We start from the raw sequence: 18,540 nt of genomic DNA on the forward strand, positions 1-18,540 counted from the left end.
AATGAAGAAAAGATCATGAAAGAGTTTCCAATAAAATCCATTGACACTGTTTATTTATTTCACACACCCAATAAATACTGTCTCTCCTGCAGTTGGAGCATTCTATTGTCTTCACAAAAAAAAAAAAAAGAAAAACAATAAATCCACAACACTGAGTGTCTGACAGCTCTTGCAGTCGAGTGTTGGGAGGAATGCCTCTGGGTTCTGAGCGTTATTAATATAGGAACGGTCCTGCTACGTTGGGTCCGGTTTTACTCTACTCTCTCGGCTATTGGTTTTCAGTTCGTGAAATAACAAAACTGGCAAAATGAAACTGCCAGTAATCAAGCCTGTAGGTTTGTCCCGATTCAGGCATAAACTGGATGAAACCGTTATACCTCACAGATTTGTACTTGTTTATACAACAGTGTTGTAGACTAAAGAAATAAATTCAGTAAAATATAAATATATATATCTGGTGGGAGGACTTGCAGAAAGATGTCCTGGTAATGTTGGGTTCTCAAATTAAAAACACAGATGCAAGTTTTGTGTGTATATTACTGCACATCTTTGAGTTCATGTGACTTATTCTCTTTTATACCACGGCAAGTATAGAGGGAACAATCTCATTGGGTAACAAGCGTTCCATCCTGTGCAGATGTGTCGCCATGGCAACACCTCTGGGAACTTGCTGAACCTGATTCACTGGACAAGCACGACTCTCTTTGGGTGGAGTGAGGGGGGGGGGTGACACTTTATAAGCGCAATAACACACGAGAGGGTGTTTAGATAGGGTATAACATCCGAAGCAGTAACACCCCAAGGAGTGCCAAGAGGGGACCGCACCTGAACACCCGGTGGTGTGCTATTGCTTTCGTAGTAAAAGCTGTTTTTACAGCTCCCTGATCGAAGCGGTCACTGCTGTTAGCAGCCAGACAGTAAACAACAGAACACGTTTTTTGAGTTTTCAACACAAGTGAATTACAGACGCTCTCGAACATGAGGCAGATCTAAATCTGCGGGAGCTACAAACGCTGCTTTATTCACTTTGAATACAGAATTCATAAATTACTTGGGATTCCAATGCCTCGTCTAAATAAGCGATACAAAATCTTCTTTGATTTAGAATGATTTTGTTTAGTTTAGGCAGTGAAAGGTTGACCAAAATACTTTTTTTATTTCCTTTTTTTTAAAAAATAAACTCAGACAGCACCGTTCCCAAGAAAAAAAAAACAAACAGCCAGCATAACAAACGGGGGAAAGAAAAAAAAGAAAGGAAACCAATAGCAACACCGCCACCTGCTGCTGCCTGAAAAGCAAAACAGCAGCGACTTTTTTAAATAGATAAATTATAGCAAAAATCTTTCGTGTTGCGGCTCAGCCGAACAATTCTCGGACCGCCTTTCGTTTAATTATTTCTTATAAAACATTTTTAAACGGTTGTCGTAAGTTTTTGTTTTACTTCTGAGATGTAAACAGATCGTCACAGGCTGGCGAGATGAGGGAGGGGGTGGGGCGGTCAGGTGGTTTGTCCTGGGGGGTGTAGAGGAGTGGGTAGCGGGTCGTCCCTCTCTCTCGCTCTCTCAGATTTAGCTTAACCCCACTCCACTCCACTCGCTTGGGAGCAGCATCCACACTGTGCTGGCTTGTCCTCATGAAGGCATCTTGAGACTCACTCTGCCAAGTACACATTGCAGCAGTCTGTCCACCAGCAGAGCCGCGAAAAAATCCACTGCCAGCACCTGAGCGATCACCAGTTTGAACTGGGAACGAGAGAACGAGAGAGAGAGAGAATGTTACTGTAGCCCTGTTTTCAGCACACAACTGTAAAACTACTGTACTACAGAGCACTCCACCATGCAGCATTTTAAAAACAGTACTAGAAGAAACTTAACCCTTTGCAGTCCATTTATTCAGCGCTCATCTGTTCCAATTTATTTTCACACGCGCTGTTTAAAATATATATTTTTTCAGAGTAAATCAGGTTTAAAAGGCATTGAATCGCAAAAGGACACTCAGTACTGCATCTCCAGCCAAGCCCCACCCCTTGTTCGCTGTATTTTTCACATACCTCTTTATAGATGTGCAGACTGATAAATCCTCTCCTGATCACTCGTTTTATCACCAAACTCCTCAATAATGCGATCCAAGTCATTATTACTATAACATCTCAAAAAGCTCTGGCAATGTCTGTGCTATTCTTTGAGTGCTGGATGCAGAAGCAGCTATCTCCTTTGTTAATGTCCGTGTTATCTCTGTAGTGCAGGGATGTATCAGATACACCCCCCCATCCCCACCCCCGGGAATGATGTCGGACAGGGGACAGGAAAGGGAAAATTGTAATGTCGGACCTAGTCTGACATAGGACTGCAAAGGGTTAATATATTAAATGACATTCACTTCTTTTACAATGTCTTCAACTGAAGATAGCTGACAAGCGTTTGGACTAAGTGTTTTTAAATGTGAAAGACTTCTGGTCAAAAAATTGATCGTCAAACTTAAGTTTCTCTTCAAATAAAGGCAATTCACAAATGTTTTGACTGGAAGTCTTTTCGAAAACAAAACGCTTGTCAATGAATGTCTGAGGTTCCTTTTAGTATTTCTGTAGACTAACGATGCAACTTTTTCAGCGCGAACGCTACAGATTAAGACACATTCTGAATGGCCTTATGAAGCGTGCATTTTAAGTTAAACTGCGCTCCTCGTCAGACGGCAGGGTATGTGGGCTGCATGTGGTGATGTCACAGCCGGGAAGCGTGTGCTTGCTCACCTCAAAGGGAATGTCAACCAGAGAGAAGTGCTCGTTGAATTCGGGAGAGGACCCTGACAGCAGCCCCACGATGGCCAGACCTGACAGAGCGATGCTCCAGAGCAGGGGCTTGTTCTCCTGAAGACTCTCCATAAAGGGGTGACCCTGAGAGGGGAGGGGGGGTGGAGGAGAGGGGGTAGAGAGAGAGACGGAAAGGGAGAGAGGGGGAAAGAGAAAGGGGGTAGAAAGGAGAGAGAGAGGTTACTTGAGCCCCGATTTCCACAAACTGTACTATAATATCACACTCCATAGTACAACATTTTGAATTTACACTCTGCCTTTAGGATTAAACATGTTTAAAATGTGAGCAATGTTAACGTATTGGAATGTCTGTTACCAATCAGAGAAGCCATCATCATGAGAAGCCATCTATTCATTTTTGTAAATTACAGCATCATGCGTTTTTTTGATGCGTTTGGGGAAGAATTCAAATGTTTAGCCAAGTGTAACCAAATGTGTTTACTCTGAGCTTGAGGAGCCCCAGTGCACAGGTAACAAGTTCAGGTGTGTCTCATTAAGCTTATTGTAACACTCTTGTATCCATCTCTGCATGGTTCTGCCAGGCTGTGTGGCTCTCTCCTCTCCTACCTTGTAGTTAATGGCGAAGGTTGCCATCTGCATGGCCATGGACATGATGTAGACCGTGCTGTTGATCAGGCTGGGCTCAAACTCCTTGTAGAGATCCACAAACTGATCCTCCCTGCAGCGTGGGGGAACAGCAGGGTGAGAGCTCTCTCCAGGAGGGAGGGAGGGAGTAAGGGACTGAAGAGGGAGCACGGACTGAGGGAGGAAAGAAGGATGGAGGAGGGAGGGCAGGGTTGCATGGAAAACGTACTAATATATATGGATTCTTTCACACATTTCCATACATCAAATGCTGCAACTTTTGAAAGTACAATTTTTACTTTTGAAAGTACAATTTTTACTTTGACACAGTAGAAAGACTAGCACTCTGCTTTTTGCTCATAATGTTAAGGGAGCTGTTGCGCTCAGGTTACCTGGGGCTGCTGCGGAGTTGAGCCCCTCTGTACAGGTAAACCAGGCTGCAGAAGTGAACCAGGAACTGCAGTAGCACCGTCAGAACTGTGTAGAGGTTGAAGATGTTCGGCAGGGGGCGCTCTTTCGAGAGGGTCTTCAGGGGCTGCAGAGAGAGGAGGAGGGAGAGAAAAAAATTACATTAAACTAGACGACTAATTAGAGAGGGGGACAGAGAGAGAGGGGCGAGAGAAAACAAACCAGGGTAAAACTGACCCTTACAAAAAAGTTTCCCACCGTAAAAGCACAGCAAGGTGTAATAAAGCAGAGTGAAAGCATGGTAAAGCATAGGGGAAGCACTGGCAAACCATGGTGCACTATCGTAAACATACATTGGTATAAATGGGAAAGCTGAAAAATTACTGTGTAAATCTGCGATGGTAAACTTTTATAAGGGCAGTCTTAGAACACATAAATGGATGCATGAATACATGGATGACTGGATGAATGGGTGAATGGGTACATGGATGGACACATGAGTGAATGTATGGTGGCTCGTTGGGGGTCTGACCTTGGATCTGGAGATGAAGAGGAAGCAGCCCGCCAGTAGCAGCCCCTGCAGGGTGGCCTGGAAGTCGCTGAACTTCACCCCCTCCAGGTACAGGACGCTCTGACTGTACGCCAGGATCAGAGCGTTCAGGGCCAGGATCTTAAACATCTGCAGAGTCGTGACCAGCGTGCAGCGGCCCTGCTTAATCACGTGGCAGACTGCGGGCAGACAGGCACACGGGTAACACACACATTCGTACGGGATTATAATACATAGAGGACCCTAATACTGACGTGATACAACCATCTGCAGGTTCTTTATAATATACAGTTGACCCTGATAGTGATGTGACACAGCCATGTGAAATAGAGAGCCAGTCCTTCTTTCGCAGCCAGCGTCATCTTTATGGCACGTAGCTGAAATTGTAAAGTAATGAAATGTCCCTGGCAGCGGACTGTCTCTGTTTAGCGTATGCAAGAATGCAGAATGGATAAAACTGTTGAGAAGTTTAAGAAATCGCATGAGAGCAAAACATTTTATGACATTTTTAACTTTCACAGCTGAAGATGGGCCAGGCTGAGCCTCATCAAGCCCAGAGGGGCCGGGGCTGAGTCTCGTCAAGCCCAGAGGGGCCGGGGCTGAGCCTCGTCAAGCCCAGAGGGGCCGGGGCTGAGCCTCGTCAAGCCCAAAAATAGCAGCACTGCACGACTCCATTAGTTTTAAAACTGAACATAATAGCCATATTAACAACAACAACAATATGAACAATAGAGGTTGCCCAGAATCCCGCAGCACGATGCGCAGTTAACATTAATAACTGCATTTAAATGAAGATGTTATTATTATTATTATTATATTTTGATGTTTCCGGTACTGAAAAAGGTTACACAAGTCTAGAGATCTGAAGGGACTAAATGTATGTGTACTATACAGCATTTAAACCTGTATCATGCACTTAAAACATTAATATATGTGATTTTTATATGACGATGAATTATAATGTTAGCTAAAATCAACTTGCGTCTAGTCATGTTTACAAAAAGTCTATGCCTAGCCCAGTTTACACCTAGCCTGGTTTACACCTAGCCCGGTTTACACCTAGACTAGTTTACACCTAGCCTAGTTTACACCTAGTCCTGTCTACACCTAGCCCGGTTTCAGCTAGTTTACGTCTAGCCTGGTGTAGAGTTTGCTTGCGGATACTCACTGCACTGTATGGAGGACAGTTTGGAGGTGAAAGGAGCAGCGATGGAGGCGTCTCCCAGTTTAACCACCTGGATCTGGTCCTCTTCCAGTTCCTTTAGTACCTGGCTGATTCGCTCCTACAATAAAACACAAGAGTTCAGATATAAAAGTTTACTGTGGTACATCGGCATGGTAATTTGGCAGTTTCCCCCCCCATGCTTTTCCCCATGGTCATAATCTGCATTTAGCAAACTTGACCATGGCTCACCATGCTATTTAAACATGTTTTACTGTCTGTGCTTTACCATGCTTTCACTGTGCTTTACTACACTTTGCTGTGCTTTTACTAGGGTAAACTTTTATAAGGGTTAGTTTACCATGGTTTGTTTTTTAATATGCTGTACTATACCTCCCTATTCTTTACAATGCTTACATGTGCTTTACAATGCTTACCCTGTGCTTTGTTACACTTTGCTATGTTTTTACTGTGGGACACTTATTAGGGGAGTGCTGCTGACTGACCCTCTGCATCGCCAGCTGCTCCTCGCGCTGTGACATGGTTCTCTGTTTAGCAGCTCGTGAGGACAGCTTGACGTTGCCGCTGGGCAGCGAGGGGAAGGAGGGCTTGGTATCGTTCTGAGTCTCCCTGGACTTCCTCTTCCTCTCAGGAATTCGCTCTGGGGCATTGGCTAAGAGGGCCACCCCTGAAACACAGAGAGAGACAGGGGTAAGGTCACTGCCTGGTCCACACACAGGGTTAAAAACTCACACTAGCGCTGCTGCTGCTGCACCCAGTCCTGGGTTTCAGAACTCCCCTCAGTGAAGTCTATTATTACAATGATCAGGAGCCAGGAGTTTGAGCAGGGTTAGAGACTCACACTAGCCCTGCTGCTGCACCCAGTCTCAGAATTACTAAGTATGTTTTTTTAAATGATCAGGCACCAGGAGTAATTCCTCCCTTATAGCTGCATGAATAAGTCCAATTAGTAAACCTACAGACTTGGCTGATGCTGTGATGAGAGGTGTGATGAGTTCAGAACGGATTGCTTAATTTCCTGGCTAAACATGGTTAGTTCTGAAACCCAGGAGTGGGTGTCCTGATATTGATGCGATACGTCCACCTGAGGTTTCTTTGTATCACATGGAAATGACGTCACACTAAGATTACTGCTGATTATTTTTTTCTAACTATACATTATTAAACTATATATATACACTTTGTCCTTTACAGCAACCGGTTTGGCAAAACTGGAACAATCTTGACTTGCAAACAAGGACCATTTTTAAATTTGATTTCAACACAGGGGTTGAAGTAAGACTCCCACTGCACAGCAATTTCACCCATTCCAGGTTTTAACACATGCTTGATTAGGCACAGTGTGCAGGTAACAAGCTCAGATGTGTCTTACTAAACTTGTAGTAAAACCAGGAATGGATCAAACTGCTATGCAACAGTAGCCTTGTTTCCAATCCTGAACCCCAGCCCTGCACAGACTCACCTATGTGCGCGTGTTTCAAGGCTCCCACGTCATTCGTACCATCTCCGCACATCAGGGTAATGAACCCCAGGCTCTTCAAGCTAGTGATCACAAACTCCTGCAACCCAAATCAGAACTTTCACTCAACATTTACACAAAGCTCCGGCATGGCGTACCGATTGAAAAGAGAAAGGCTACAGCACGTTATCTCATCAACGTATACAAAGGTCAACATGGAGAGAGTGATCCCAGGACTTAAAAGAATGAGCAACGAAGACAGGGTGAATGCAGAACTGAATCTATTTAGCCCCTGAACACAGAAGAACGTGAGGAGGGGGACAATGACAGTGAAGACATGATCGAAGTCTTTAAAATCTTTAAAGGAGTTGACAGAGTTAACCCAAGCATTACTTTAAAGCACAACACAGAAACCAGGACCAGAGGACACAGAGTTGGAAATTAAGTGGAGATAGAGTCACGACAGACATTAGGAGACACTTCACACAACGCTGTCGGAGCATCACGGGTAAGTGGAGGATGATGCGTCTGTGACAGAGACGCTCTGTGATGCAAGAGGGTCGCATGCTGCACCAATCACGAATCACCCTGTATGTGTGGTTTAACGAAAGAGAAGTTTCTGGAATTTTCAGGGGACTGAACCCGCAATTATTTTTAAAACTTAACAGACACCACTGACCTTCTGCTTGGGGGAGACCCTGGCGAACACCTGAATGTTGGGGATGAGCTTCAAAAGCAGCCCCGAGTTTTGCACCTGTAAGCAGGACAGCCCCTCCCCTGTGACACACAGGTCAAACTCCCTGACCAGCTCCTTCACAGAGCGAGGGACCAGGGGCAGCTTCACAGAGCCGTCGATGGACTGCCACTGCCAATCGACACCTGCAACACAGACACACACACAGATAAACACAGGCAGACACAAGCACAGACACACACACACAGATAAACAGAGACAGACACAAGCACAGACACACACACAGATAAACAGAGACAGACACAAGCACAGACACACACACACAGATAAACAGAGACAGACACAAGCACACACACACAGATACACACAGCACAGACACAACACACAGACACACACACACAGATAAACACAGACAGACACAAGCACAGACACACACACACAGATAAACAGAGGCAGACACAAGCACACAGACACACACACACATAAACAGAGACAGACACAAGCACAGACACACACACACACACAAACAGACAAGCAACACACACACACACACACAGATAAACAGAGGCAGACACAAGCACACACACACACACAGATAAACAGATACAGACACAAGCACAGAGCACACACACACACACAGACACAAGCACAGACACACACACAGATAAACACAGGAAAACACAAGCACAGACACACACACACAGATAAACAGAGACAGACACAAGCACAGACACACACACACAGATAAACAGAGACAGACACAAGCACAGACACACACACACAGATAAACACAGGAAAACACAAGCACAGACACACACACACAGATAAACAGAGACAGACACAAGCACAGACACACACACAGATAAACAGAGACAGACACAAGCACAGACACACACACACAGACAAACAGAGACAGACACAAGCACAGACACACACACAGATAAACAAACACATACACACACAAATAAAGAGACAGACAGAAGCACAGACAAACAGGCACATAAACACAGACAAACAGAGACACAAACAGACAGTCACAAACACAGTCACACACAAGCACAGACACACCAAGAAACAAACACAGACAGTGATCCCCATTGTTTTGATAATTTTTTTTCTTCCACTATACGTCATAAATCAGCAGGAGAATTCAATGCCTCAGAAGTCAAAGACTTGTAGTGGAGACGCAAATGACGTTTCTTTTAGTATCAGGTTCAGCACTGTTGAGTGTTTATGATGGTTATGAATGAACCGTTTCAGTTTTCACTAAATATTTATTATACCACGGAGTGCCTTAAAGACATGGAAGGTAAAGAAGCAGCGACGGCACAAGAAGGTGTTACTTGAAAACACTTGTTGTCGTGTTCTGTACCACATCAGTGCTCCTCTCCAGTGCTGCAGGGGGTAAACTAACCTATTTGGTGTTCATGGTAGACACCGAGGCTGTGCAGAGATGCCTAGTAGACTACACTCCTGTCAATCGTGGAGGAAGTGCAGAATTGTGGGTTAATCAGTACAGATTCTGCTCATCATTAAATGCACCCGAGTCACTTTATCTAATAAACTGGAATATGCCATGGCTTCAACCCTTGGAATAGCCAGGATCTGCTTATCGCAGGAGAGTAAGATCCAGTAAACACTCTATTACACGGGTTCATTTGTGCCGGATGTATCTAACCGGATCCCAGAACCGGTACTTTTTTTGTCTGGCAGACGAGAATTGAACGGTTTTCGAATGATGAACAATATGAACTGTGTACACATAATACGCACAATAAAAAACACATTCCTGTTCAATGAATTGAATTACAAGAGTATACTGCAATGACTTATTTTAAGACGTGGCATCTATGAGCAAGAAACATTTATTTTACAACCCAAACGGTGAAAATCCCAGAAACTAGCGCTCCTCATTAACAGCAGCAGCAGTGTCGTCGCCCCTGTTCATCAGATTAGTCGCCCCGCCGTGGGTACTGTTCAAAACTGAAGATTAACTTAAAACGTGGCTAGGCACGATCCACAAGCAGAGGAGAACTTGAAGCATATATGGAAGCTGCTGTAAATCAAGGACAGCACATCAGGTCTAGAAGACGCTGTCCCTCTTTCTTAATGATAAGATCTGGTACCTTTGTTTACAAATGGACGGCTGGCTATATTCCCCAAATGAGACGTGGGTAAAGCCAGTTTTCCAGCGTTTACCCTTGACTGCACTGCTTCTCCCTCTCTCTGACTCACCGTGAGTGGGCGGGGCCTGCAGGATGAGGGTGTGGGGCTTCTGAATGAAGTGCAGCTCCCTCGCCACGTGGCAGGCTGTCAGCGGGTTATCTCCTGTGATCATCACCACCTGGAAGGGAGAGACAAACAATTATTATTATTTTTTTTTTTTAGATATGAAAATGAGTTTAAAATGATAGTCTTCAATATATTATACCGTTATATACTGTTAGTATTACGATTACTATTAAAATAAGATTCCTAATGCATAGCAGTTTCATCCATTCCAGGTTTGTTTTTTGTTTTTTTAACAAACTCACAGTAAAAACAGGAATGGCTCAAACTGCTATGCAGTCTTACTTCCATCCCTGTAGAGTACTTCCACTGCTTAGCACTGTAAGCCTTTCCAGGTTTTCAATACACTCTGTTAGGATTTAATGTCAGTTGTAGAGTGACTCTCTCTACACAGTGTTTATCGCTGGGTGCTTCAGTGCAGGTTTAATATCTCCCCCAGCGCTGTGGGCTGGGTATCGAGGCTCCTCCTGTTGAAAGCCTGGTTCTTACGTGGTGCGAGGCGTTTTGTATCTCTTTGATCACGGCTTTGGAGTCGGTCTTGAGGGGGCAGGACACCACGATGAACCCTGCGAACTTCAGACTGCACTCCAGAGCGTCACGTGAGAGCTCTCGAACCTGCGGCACACCAGAGCACACGAGCAACGAACACATGAGCAATCAGGGCTTATGGCTGAAAAGTTTGTCTACTTGCCTTAGTTTCTTATGTTTGTGATTGGGGATGGTTCTCTGCTGCTGGGTGAGGTGTTTGGGGTTGGGGATGGTTCTCTGCTGCTGGGTGAGGTGTTTGGGGTTGGGGATGCTTGGGTGAGGTGTTTGGGGTTGGGATGGTTCTCTGCTGCTGGGTGAGGTGTTTGTGGTTGGGGATGGTTCTCTGCTTGGGTGAGGTGTTTGGTGGTTGGGGATGGTTCTCTGCTGCTGGGTGAGGTGTTTGTGGTTGGGGATGGTTCTCTGCTGCTGGGTGAGGTGTTTGTGGTTGGGGATGGTTCTCTGCTGCTGGGTGAGGTGTTTGGGGTTGGGGATGGTTCTCTGCTGCTGGGTGAGGTGTTTGGGGTTGGGGATGGTTCTCTGCTGCTGGGTGAGGTGTTTGGGGTTGGGGGTGGTTCTCTGCTGGTGGGTGAGGTGTTTGTGATTGGGGATGGTTCTCCGCTGGTGGGTGAGGTGTTTGGGGTTTTGAATGGTTCTCTGCTGCTGGGTGAGGTGTTTGGGATTGGGGATGGTTACCTGCTGGTGGGTGAGGTGTCCGATCTCCTTGTACCCCAGTGCCAGCACACGGGCCCCTTCCCTGGATATCTCAGTGTGAACCGCATCGTAGTTATCAGGGCACTCGGAGAACTGCCGGGACAGAGAAAGAGTCTCACGCTTACACAAGCACAAAAACACACAAAGATACACAGATATAGAGACACGCATCCACACATAACACAAACAAGATACACATACATAAAGATGCAGAAAACTGACACACAGACACAAGCATATAGAGAGAGACACAACAGACGGACATTCACACACACAGACACACCACAGACAAGACACAAACACACAAACACACACATAGACACAACATGAACAACACACACCGAGAGACACATACACACACAGACAAAGAGACACAGCACACGCACACAGTGACAACCACACATAGAAAGAGACACCACACACAGGCAGATAAAAGACAGACAACACAGACGCACACTCAATACACAATCAGGTTCCTGGTGAAGCCTGCATTATCCTAGGATCATGCCCTCTCTAGTCTATCAGACCCAGGGGGTATAGCAGACCACAACCTTCTGAGGAAGGCACGAGACGAGGCGCTCGTCTAACTAGAGCAGACCTGCCCACCTGTTTGCCTAAAAGAGCCACTCCGATTTCCTTCTTATTTTACCAAGAAGCTGAAAAAATAGGAGCAGCTTCACTAAGGCACTGCCACAGTATTAACACAAACAAGAGCAGACTCCTCCTGTATAACAGTTTCACCCGGGCCTGCTTTTATTACAACCTTGATTTGCCGCAGGGTACAGGTAACAAGCTGAGGAGTGTGTTATTAAACGCATAGTAAAACCAGGAATGGATCAAAGCACTATACCATGCAGTGCAGCGTCTCCGGCGCTCCCTTGACTGTGGAGATGTAAGTGAGGTCACTGGAGCCCATCTTCTCGTAGGAAGCCAGAACGGACATTCTCTTGAGAGCGCTGGCGAAGTGGAAGCGCTGGTGAATCTTCAAGCCCTGAGTCTTGATGCTGTGCGGAAACACCTTCTCGTCTGAGTACAAGAGGAGGAGAAAGAGGCACAGCTTGTTAACCATCCCCTTGGGAGACAATTTTGTCATTACACTGTGTTTAAACTGTTTATGTGCGAGGGTGTGAGAAGTTGCGCTGGACAATTCAGAATTTGCCAATAAAAATAAATAAATAAACAATACGCCCAAATTATCACAGAAAACTGAATCGCTGTTGTCTAATTCAGTGCACACTGTTGGGTTACAAAAAGCAGACTGGAGACACATTATCAGTACAGCGATTGCAGTAAGACTCCTGTTGCACAGCAGTTTCCCGCATTCCAGGTTTTACAGAGATTAACTACCCCCAGCGTACAGGTGACAAGCTCAGCTGTGTCTTATTAAACAGATGTGCAATGGGAGTCTCATTCCCATCCCTGCACTGTGCGATATGCCTGTCTGCCCTGTCAATGTAACTGAGCCCTGTCCTTTAGTCCAGTACCTTTAGTCAGGGTCCAATCCACTGCGGTCAGCATGGCTTTCTCTAGGGGATCACCCACCAGCGTCCCATCATCCATCTGCACGAGAGAGTGGCACGTCGCCACCACTCTGTGAGTCTCTACGGGAATCTCCGACACCGGCATCACCTCCCTGCCATCTCTGAGCAGAAAACACACACACACACACACAGGGATGGGAATAGGACTCCAGCTGCTTAGCAGTTTGGACCATTCCTGGTTTTACTATGAGTTTAATAAGGTCACAAAGCTGAGCTTGTTACCTATACACACTGTGGCTAATCAAGCTCGTAGCAATAAAACCTGGAATGGGTGAAACTGCTATGCAATAGGGAGTCTTATTTCCATCCTTGCACACACATTAGGAACATGCCTGTCCACTTTATTAGGTCAAGTCTGTTGGATTTGGCATGTCTCTGGTGCGGGGCGTGTTCTCCTGGTATACCCTGGTGTGGGGCGTGTTCTCCTACTATACCCTGTGCGGGGCGTGTTCTCCTGGTACACCCTGGGTCCCTTGATTGCATGAACGCTGCAGTTTATTTAAGCATTGTTGTGGATCAAGCACACGCAGCAATGCTGCACTTGCACCCTGGTGGCGCTGTGACTTTCAAGACAATAATGCACCTATCCACCGAGCCAGAACTGTGTGTGAACGGTAGAAATGAACGTAAAACTTGGACTGGCCTCAAACTGATCTGCAATGGGAGTCTTACTATTATTAAACTCACAGAATGAATGTAAAATCTGGACTGATCTGCAAAAGAAGACTCATTAATAAGCTCCCATAATATAAAACATGGACCAATGTCATGTGTGTTTCACATCCTCAATACTACTGCAAGAGGATTGGTGTACAGGGGTTAATGAAATTATATTAAAAAAAAAAAAAAAAAAAGAAAGATGAAACACAAGAATCCCATCTCGAAGGGGTCGCCAAGGGGTCAGGTGGAAAGGTAAAACGCATCCCCCGTGATCCATCAATCGTCTCCCCGCGATATCAGCTTGAAAGGCAGGCCAGGGGTGCCAACTGAGTGGCCTGCACCTGCGCCGGCTGCAAGAATAGCCTTCTTTATACCGGAGAATCTGCGAGCCAGTCACAAGCACCAGGGTTCAGCACTGCAGATTTCATCAGGTACAAACTGTACTGTGGCCGCCCCCTCCCCTGTCTCTCCCCCTTTCTCAGAGCCAGGCACATTCCTTCAGGCCAGGCGGGGGAATTCCAGAGCACAAAGACTTTGTGAGTGTGTGCAAGCACCCCTGTGCAGCTCTGAGACACAGCTGTGAGCGGCGCGTAGGCGGGGGGGAGGTCATGGTAAAGTCAAAGCTAATCTAATGGGTTTTTCGGGATTGAAAGCCAAGCTTGCTGTCAGGAGCGTGTGTCAGTCTGTCAGCACTGCAGGTGTTCCAGACCTGCTCTAGCTGCATAAATAACTGTGTGTGTGTGTCTCGCTCTGCAACAGGGGTGAATAAAATGGGGACCCTTGCGTGCTGATCATGTCCATCCATCTGTCTGTCTGTCTCTCCGTCCCACTCTACACGGTGAACACTATAACTGCCTTTTATCGCACACTCTTAGCCTCCGAAAGACTTTTCAGATTGCATTTGGCTGTCATCCGATACTCTCCCCATTTTATACAAACATTTGTAACCTTCCTTGCATTGTGTGATTTTATTATTGATTGGGAGGACCCTCTGTATGTGTGTGCACTGGGGAGGAATCATACATTATTATACACTGGGGAGGCAATATCCTCACTGGTATGTGTAGCTGTGTGTGTATTTCTGTGTGTCTGTCTGTCTCTCTGTGTCTGTCTACCTACTAGACTTTTAGAACACTCCTGTGGGGAGTGTTTTCTAAGCGATATCAGGTCAGTGTGCTGACAGCCCGTGCAGGGGGGTGGTTGAGCCGCTCTCCTGCAGGATTAGAGACTCACTCACTTGAGCCCAGCTACTCCTTGCACCACCAGGTTGTCGCTGGTCAGAGTGCCCGTCTTGTCGAAGCAGCAAATCTGCACCTTACCAGCGAAGGGGATGCGGAAAGGCTCTGTGCAGTACACATCTGGAACAAGAAGAAGAACGACACGCGGTCAATCTCACAACTTCACCCACAACTGTAAACACGAAGGGATCACCTCCTAGCGGCGGATTAAAACTGACAGCAGGATAAGACACGTGCTTGCCTCCCCACTGCAGAGCTGGCTCTTTACTTGACTGTTGAGACGCTCTGTCTTTGAACTGCGAGGTTAGCAGTTTCGCGTCCGGTCCTTACCATTCAGTTCAATGGGCTGAGAAGCCGAGCCGTGAAACACTTAGTAGTGCTATTGAGAAAGACTTTGTCATTGAACTAAGTAAGCCATTTCTTTTTCGCATTAGGTTAATGAATGCTCTGGGGGGAATAAAGGTTGCGGTGACCAGGGCGGTGGGGGACGGACACTCACAGAGCTTGGCGAGGGCGATGAGGGAGGTGTTGACGGCCAGCGACAGCTCGATGGGCAGCTCGGGAGGAACCACGGAGGTCAGGATCAGGGTGCACTCCAGAAACAGCTTGTATCGATTCCGACTCGGATCCTTCGTGCCTGCAAGGACAAGACGACAACAACCTTTCCTTCAGTGCAGGGAAAAGGATCAGATCAGAACTCCTTTGTAAACAAGCTGTTCCAGCGAATACAATCTGAAATAAATACATGTTAAACAGAACGCCGCCCCCCCCGATTGCTCAGCAGCACTTCGGTGTGATGGACAGACAGACAGACACATACAGATATGATTTTGAAATGCTTTGTAAATGTGCTCCAAATGGCCCTATTTACACAGAAGCCACCCCCACCCCCTCCCCCTCGACTCAGATATCCACAGAGTTAAGCCCCGCCTCCCCAGGGCGCGCCCGGACTCTGACCTTCGATCCACACATAGCCAGCGGCGGCGATGGCGAAGATGAGGAGGAACAGGATGAAGATGAAGGTCTCCAGATTGTTCGCTGTCACTCTCTTCACTCCGAACAGGATGGTGCGCAGCAGCTTGCCCTGAAGGGGACGCAAAGACATGACGATGGAAATAAGACTCCTGCTGCATAGCATTTTGATCCCTTCCTGGTTTTACGAGGAGTTTAATAAGACACATGTACCTGCATGGACCTCAGAACTACATTTACCATCATCCTTATGCTCACATATGTAACAGATGGATTTACCAGTGAGCAGGAGGATGATGGGAAATGTAGTTCGGAAAGGTCCATGTGGGTACATGTGAAGCCATCTTGAGGCAGGGAATGCAATTTAAAAGTTTAAAAAAGTGGTCACAATGTAAAAAAATAAAATAAAATTAAAACAATGCACACAGCTTACGCAAACAGTTATAGCAACACATGGGAACATGTAACACAATAAAAAGGTCCTTATGCACCCTTTAACTTTTGCGGTTAACAAAATTTGAGTTATCATAACAATATAGTGTGTAAAAATGTTAAACCACTTTGTGCTTTTAATTAGGCATCTTAAACAACTTCTAAAAAGCCTCGTTCATTTTACCATGTGTGGCTGTGTGTTTCTTTTCCCTTACTATTTTAAATGAATTGCATGTGTGGTCTATTAAAGTCATCCATAAATCAGACAATCACTAATTTGCCTGTTACGACAGTGATTTCCAGTTGCAGTGGTTAATTCTCTCACATTTAATTCTCCGTTTAACAAGTGTTAAGGAATTTCTTTCCGTACCTGAGAGGTGTAAAAGCCAGTCCTCAGCACGTACGCCACGCACCCATTATCAACCGCTGAAAAAACAAAACAAAAACCATCATGTAAAACAGTAACCTGCCGTCTGGGTGTGTGCTGTGTGCTGTGGGGGTGTGTACTGTGTGCTGTGGGGGTGTGCTGTGTGCTGTGGGGGTGTGTGCTGTGTGCTGTGGGGGTGTGTGCTGTGTGCTGTGGGGGTGTGTGCTGTGTGCTGTGTGTGTGCTGTGTGCTGTGTGTGCTGTGTGTGTGTGTGTGCTGTGTGCTGTGGGGGTGTGTGCTGTGTGCTGTGGGGGTGTGTGCTGTGTGCTGTGTGGCTGTGTGCTGTGTGCTGTGTGGTGTGTGTGTGGGGTGTGTGTGTGTGCTGTGGGGGTGTGTGCTGTGTGCTGTGTGTGGGTGTGTGCTGTGTGCTGTGGGGGTGTGCTGTGTGCTGTGGGGGTGTGTGTGTGCTGTGGGGGTGTGTGCTGTGTGCTGTGGGGGTGTGTGCTGTGTGCTGTGGGGGTGTGTGCTGTGTGCTGTGGGGGTGTGTGCTGTGTGCTGTGGGGGTGTGCTGTGTGCTGTGGGGGTGTGTGCTGTGTGCTGTGGGGGTGTGTGCTGTGTGCTGTGGGGGTGTGTGCTGTGTGCTGTGTGGGGGGTGTGTGCTGTGTGCTGTGTGCTGTGTGGGTGTGTGCTGTGTGCTGTGGGGGTGTGTGCTGTGTGCTGTGGGGTGTGTGCTGTGTGCTGTGTGTGTGCTGTGTGCTGTGGGCTGTGTGCTGTGCTGTGTGGTGGGGGTGTGCTGTGTGTGCTGTGGGGTGTGTGCTGTGTGCTGTGGGGGTGTGTGCTGTGTGCTGTGGGGGTGTGTGTGTGTGTGCTGTGTGCTGTGTGTGCTGTGTGCTGTGGGTGTGTGCTGTGTGCTGTGGGGGTGTGTGTGTGTGTGCTGTGGGGTGTGTGCTGTGTGCTGTGGGGGTGTGTGCTGTGTGCTGTGGGGGTGTGTGCTGTGTGCTGTGGGGTGTGTGCTGTGTGGTGTGTGCTGTGTGCTGTGGGGGTGTGTGCTGTGTGCTGTGGGGGTGTGTGGTGTGTGCTGTGGGGGGGTGTGCTGTGTGCTGTGGGTGTGTGCTGTGTGCTGTGGGGGTGTGTGCTGTGTGCTGTGGGGGGTGGCTGTGTGCTGTGGGGTGTGTGCTGTGTGCTGTGGGGGTGTGTGCTGTGTGCTGTGTGGGTGTGTGCTGTGTGCTGTGTGGGTGTGTGCTGTGTGCTGTGGGGGTGTGTGCTGTGTGCTGTGGGGGTGTGTGCTGTGTGCTGTGGGGGTGTGTGCTGTGTGCTGTGGGGGTGTGTGGGGGTGTGTGCTGTGTGGGTGTGTGCTGTGTGCTGTGTGGGTGTGTGCTGTGTGCTGTGTGTGGTGTGTGTGTGTGTGTGTGTGGCTGTGTGTGGTGTGTGCTGTGGGGGTGTGTGCTGTGTGCTGGTGTGTGCTGTGTGCTGTGGGGGTGTGTGTGGGTGTGTGCTGTGTGCTGTGGGGGTGTGTGCTGTGTGCTGTGGGGGTGTGTGCTGTGTGCTGTGGGGGTGTGCTGTGTGCTGTGGGGGTGTGTGTGTGCTGTGGGGGTGTGCTGTGTGCTGTGGGGGTGTGTGTGTGCTGTGGGGGTGTGTGTGGGTGTGTGCTGTGTGCTGTGGGGGTGTGTTGTGTGCTGTGGGGGGTGTGCTGTGTGCTGTGTGGGTGTGTGCTGTGTGCTGTGGGGGTGTGTGCTGTGTGCTGTGGGGGTGTGTGCTGTGTGCTGTGGGGGTGTGTGCTGTGGGTGTGTGCTGTGTGGTGTGTGCTGTGTGCTGTGGGGGTGTGTGCTGTGTGCTGTGGGTGTGTGCTGTGTGCTGTGGGGTGTGTGCTGTGTGCTGTGGGGGTGTGTGCTGTGTGCTGTGTGCTGTGTGTGTGTGTGTGCTGTGGGTGGTGTGTGTGTGTGTGCTGTGTGGGTGTGCTGTGTGCTGTGGGGTGTGTGTGTGTGTGCTGTGTGTGCTGTGTGTGTGTGCTGTGTGGGTGTGTGCTGTGTGCTGTGGGGGTGTGTTGTGTGGGGTGTGTGCTGTGTGCTGTGGGGGTGTGTACTGTGTGCTGTGGGGGGTGTGCTGTGTGCTGT

General features: G+C 47.6%; 1 protein-coding gene across 1 annotated transcript in view; it reads right to left on the bottom strand.

Moving 5' to 3' along the window:
• Positions 1–1,181: 1,181 nt before the first annotated feature.
• atp13a1 (ATPase 13A1) overlaps positions 1,182–18,540 on the bottom strand; it is a 41,122-nt gene continuing 23,763 nt past the window's right edge. The window contains exons 9-26 of the mRNA XM_041235649.1: positions 16,430–16,485; positions 15,613–15,739; positions 15,155–15,292; positions 14,655–14,775; positions 12,701–12,858; positions 12,067–12,242; positions 11,199–11,309; positions 10,467–10,592; positions 9,924–10,032; positions 7,674–7,873; positions 6,998–7,094; positions 6,021–6,202; positions 5,521–5,635; positions 4,335–4,531; positions 3,787–3,929; positions 3,377–3,488; positions 2,750–2,893; positions 1,182–1,742 (exon numbers count right to left, since the gene is read on the bottom strand). Of these exons, the coding sequence (XP_041091583.1) occupies positions 1,632–1,742; positions 2,750–2,893; positions 3,377–3,488; positions 3,787–3,929; positions 4,335–4,531; positions 5,521–5,635; positions 6,021–6,202; positions 6,998–7,094; positions 7,674–7,873; positions 9,924–10,032; positions 10,467–10,592; positions 11,199–11,309; positions 12,067–12,242; positions 12,701–12,858; positions 14,655–14,775; positions 15,155–15,292; positions 15,613–15,739; positions 16,430–16,485 (2,423 nt within the window). The 3' untranslated portion in view covers positions 1,182–1,631. The remainder of the gene's footprint in view (positions 1,743–2,749; positions 2,894–3,376; positions 3,489–3,786; positions 3,930–4,334; positions 4,532–5,520; positions 5,636–6,020; positions 6,203–6,997; positions 7,095–7,673; positions 7,874–9,923; positions 10,033–10,466; positions 10,593–11,198; positions 11,310–12,066; positions 12,243–12,700; positions 12,859–14,654; positions 14,776–15,154; positions 15,293–15,612; positions 15,740–16,429; positions 16,486–18,540) is intronic.

The sequence above is a fragment of the Polyodon spathula genome, chromosome 38 (assembly GCF_017654505.1).
Source record: "Polyodon spathula isolate WHYD16114869_AA chromosome 38, ASM1765450v1, whole genome shotgun sequence".
NCBI lineage: Eukaryota > Metazoa > Chordata > Actinopteri > Acipenseriformes > Polyodontidae > Polyodon > Polyodon spathula.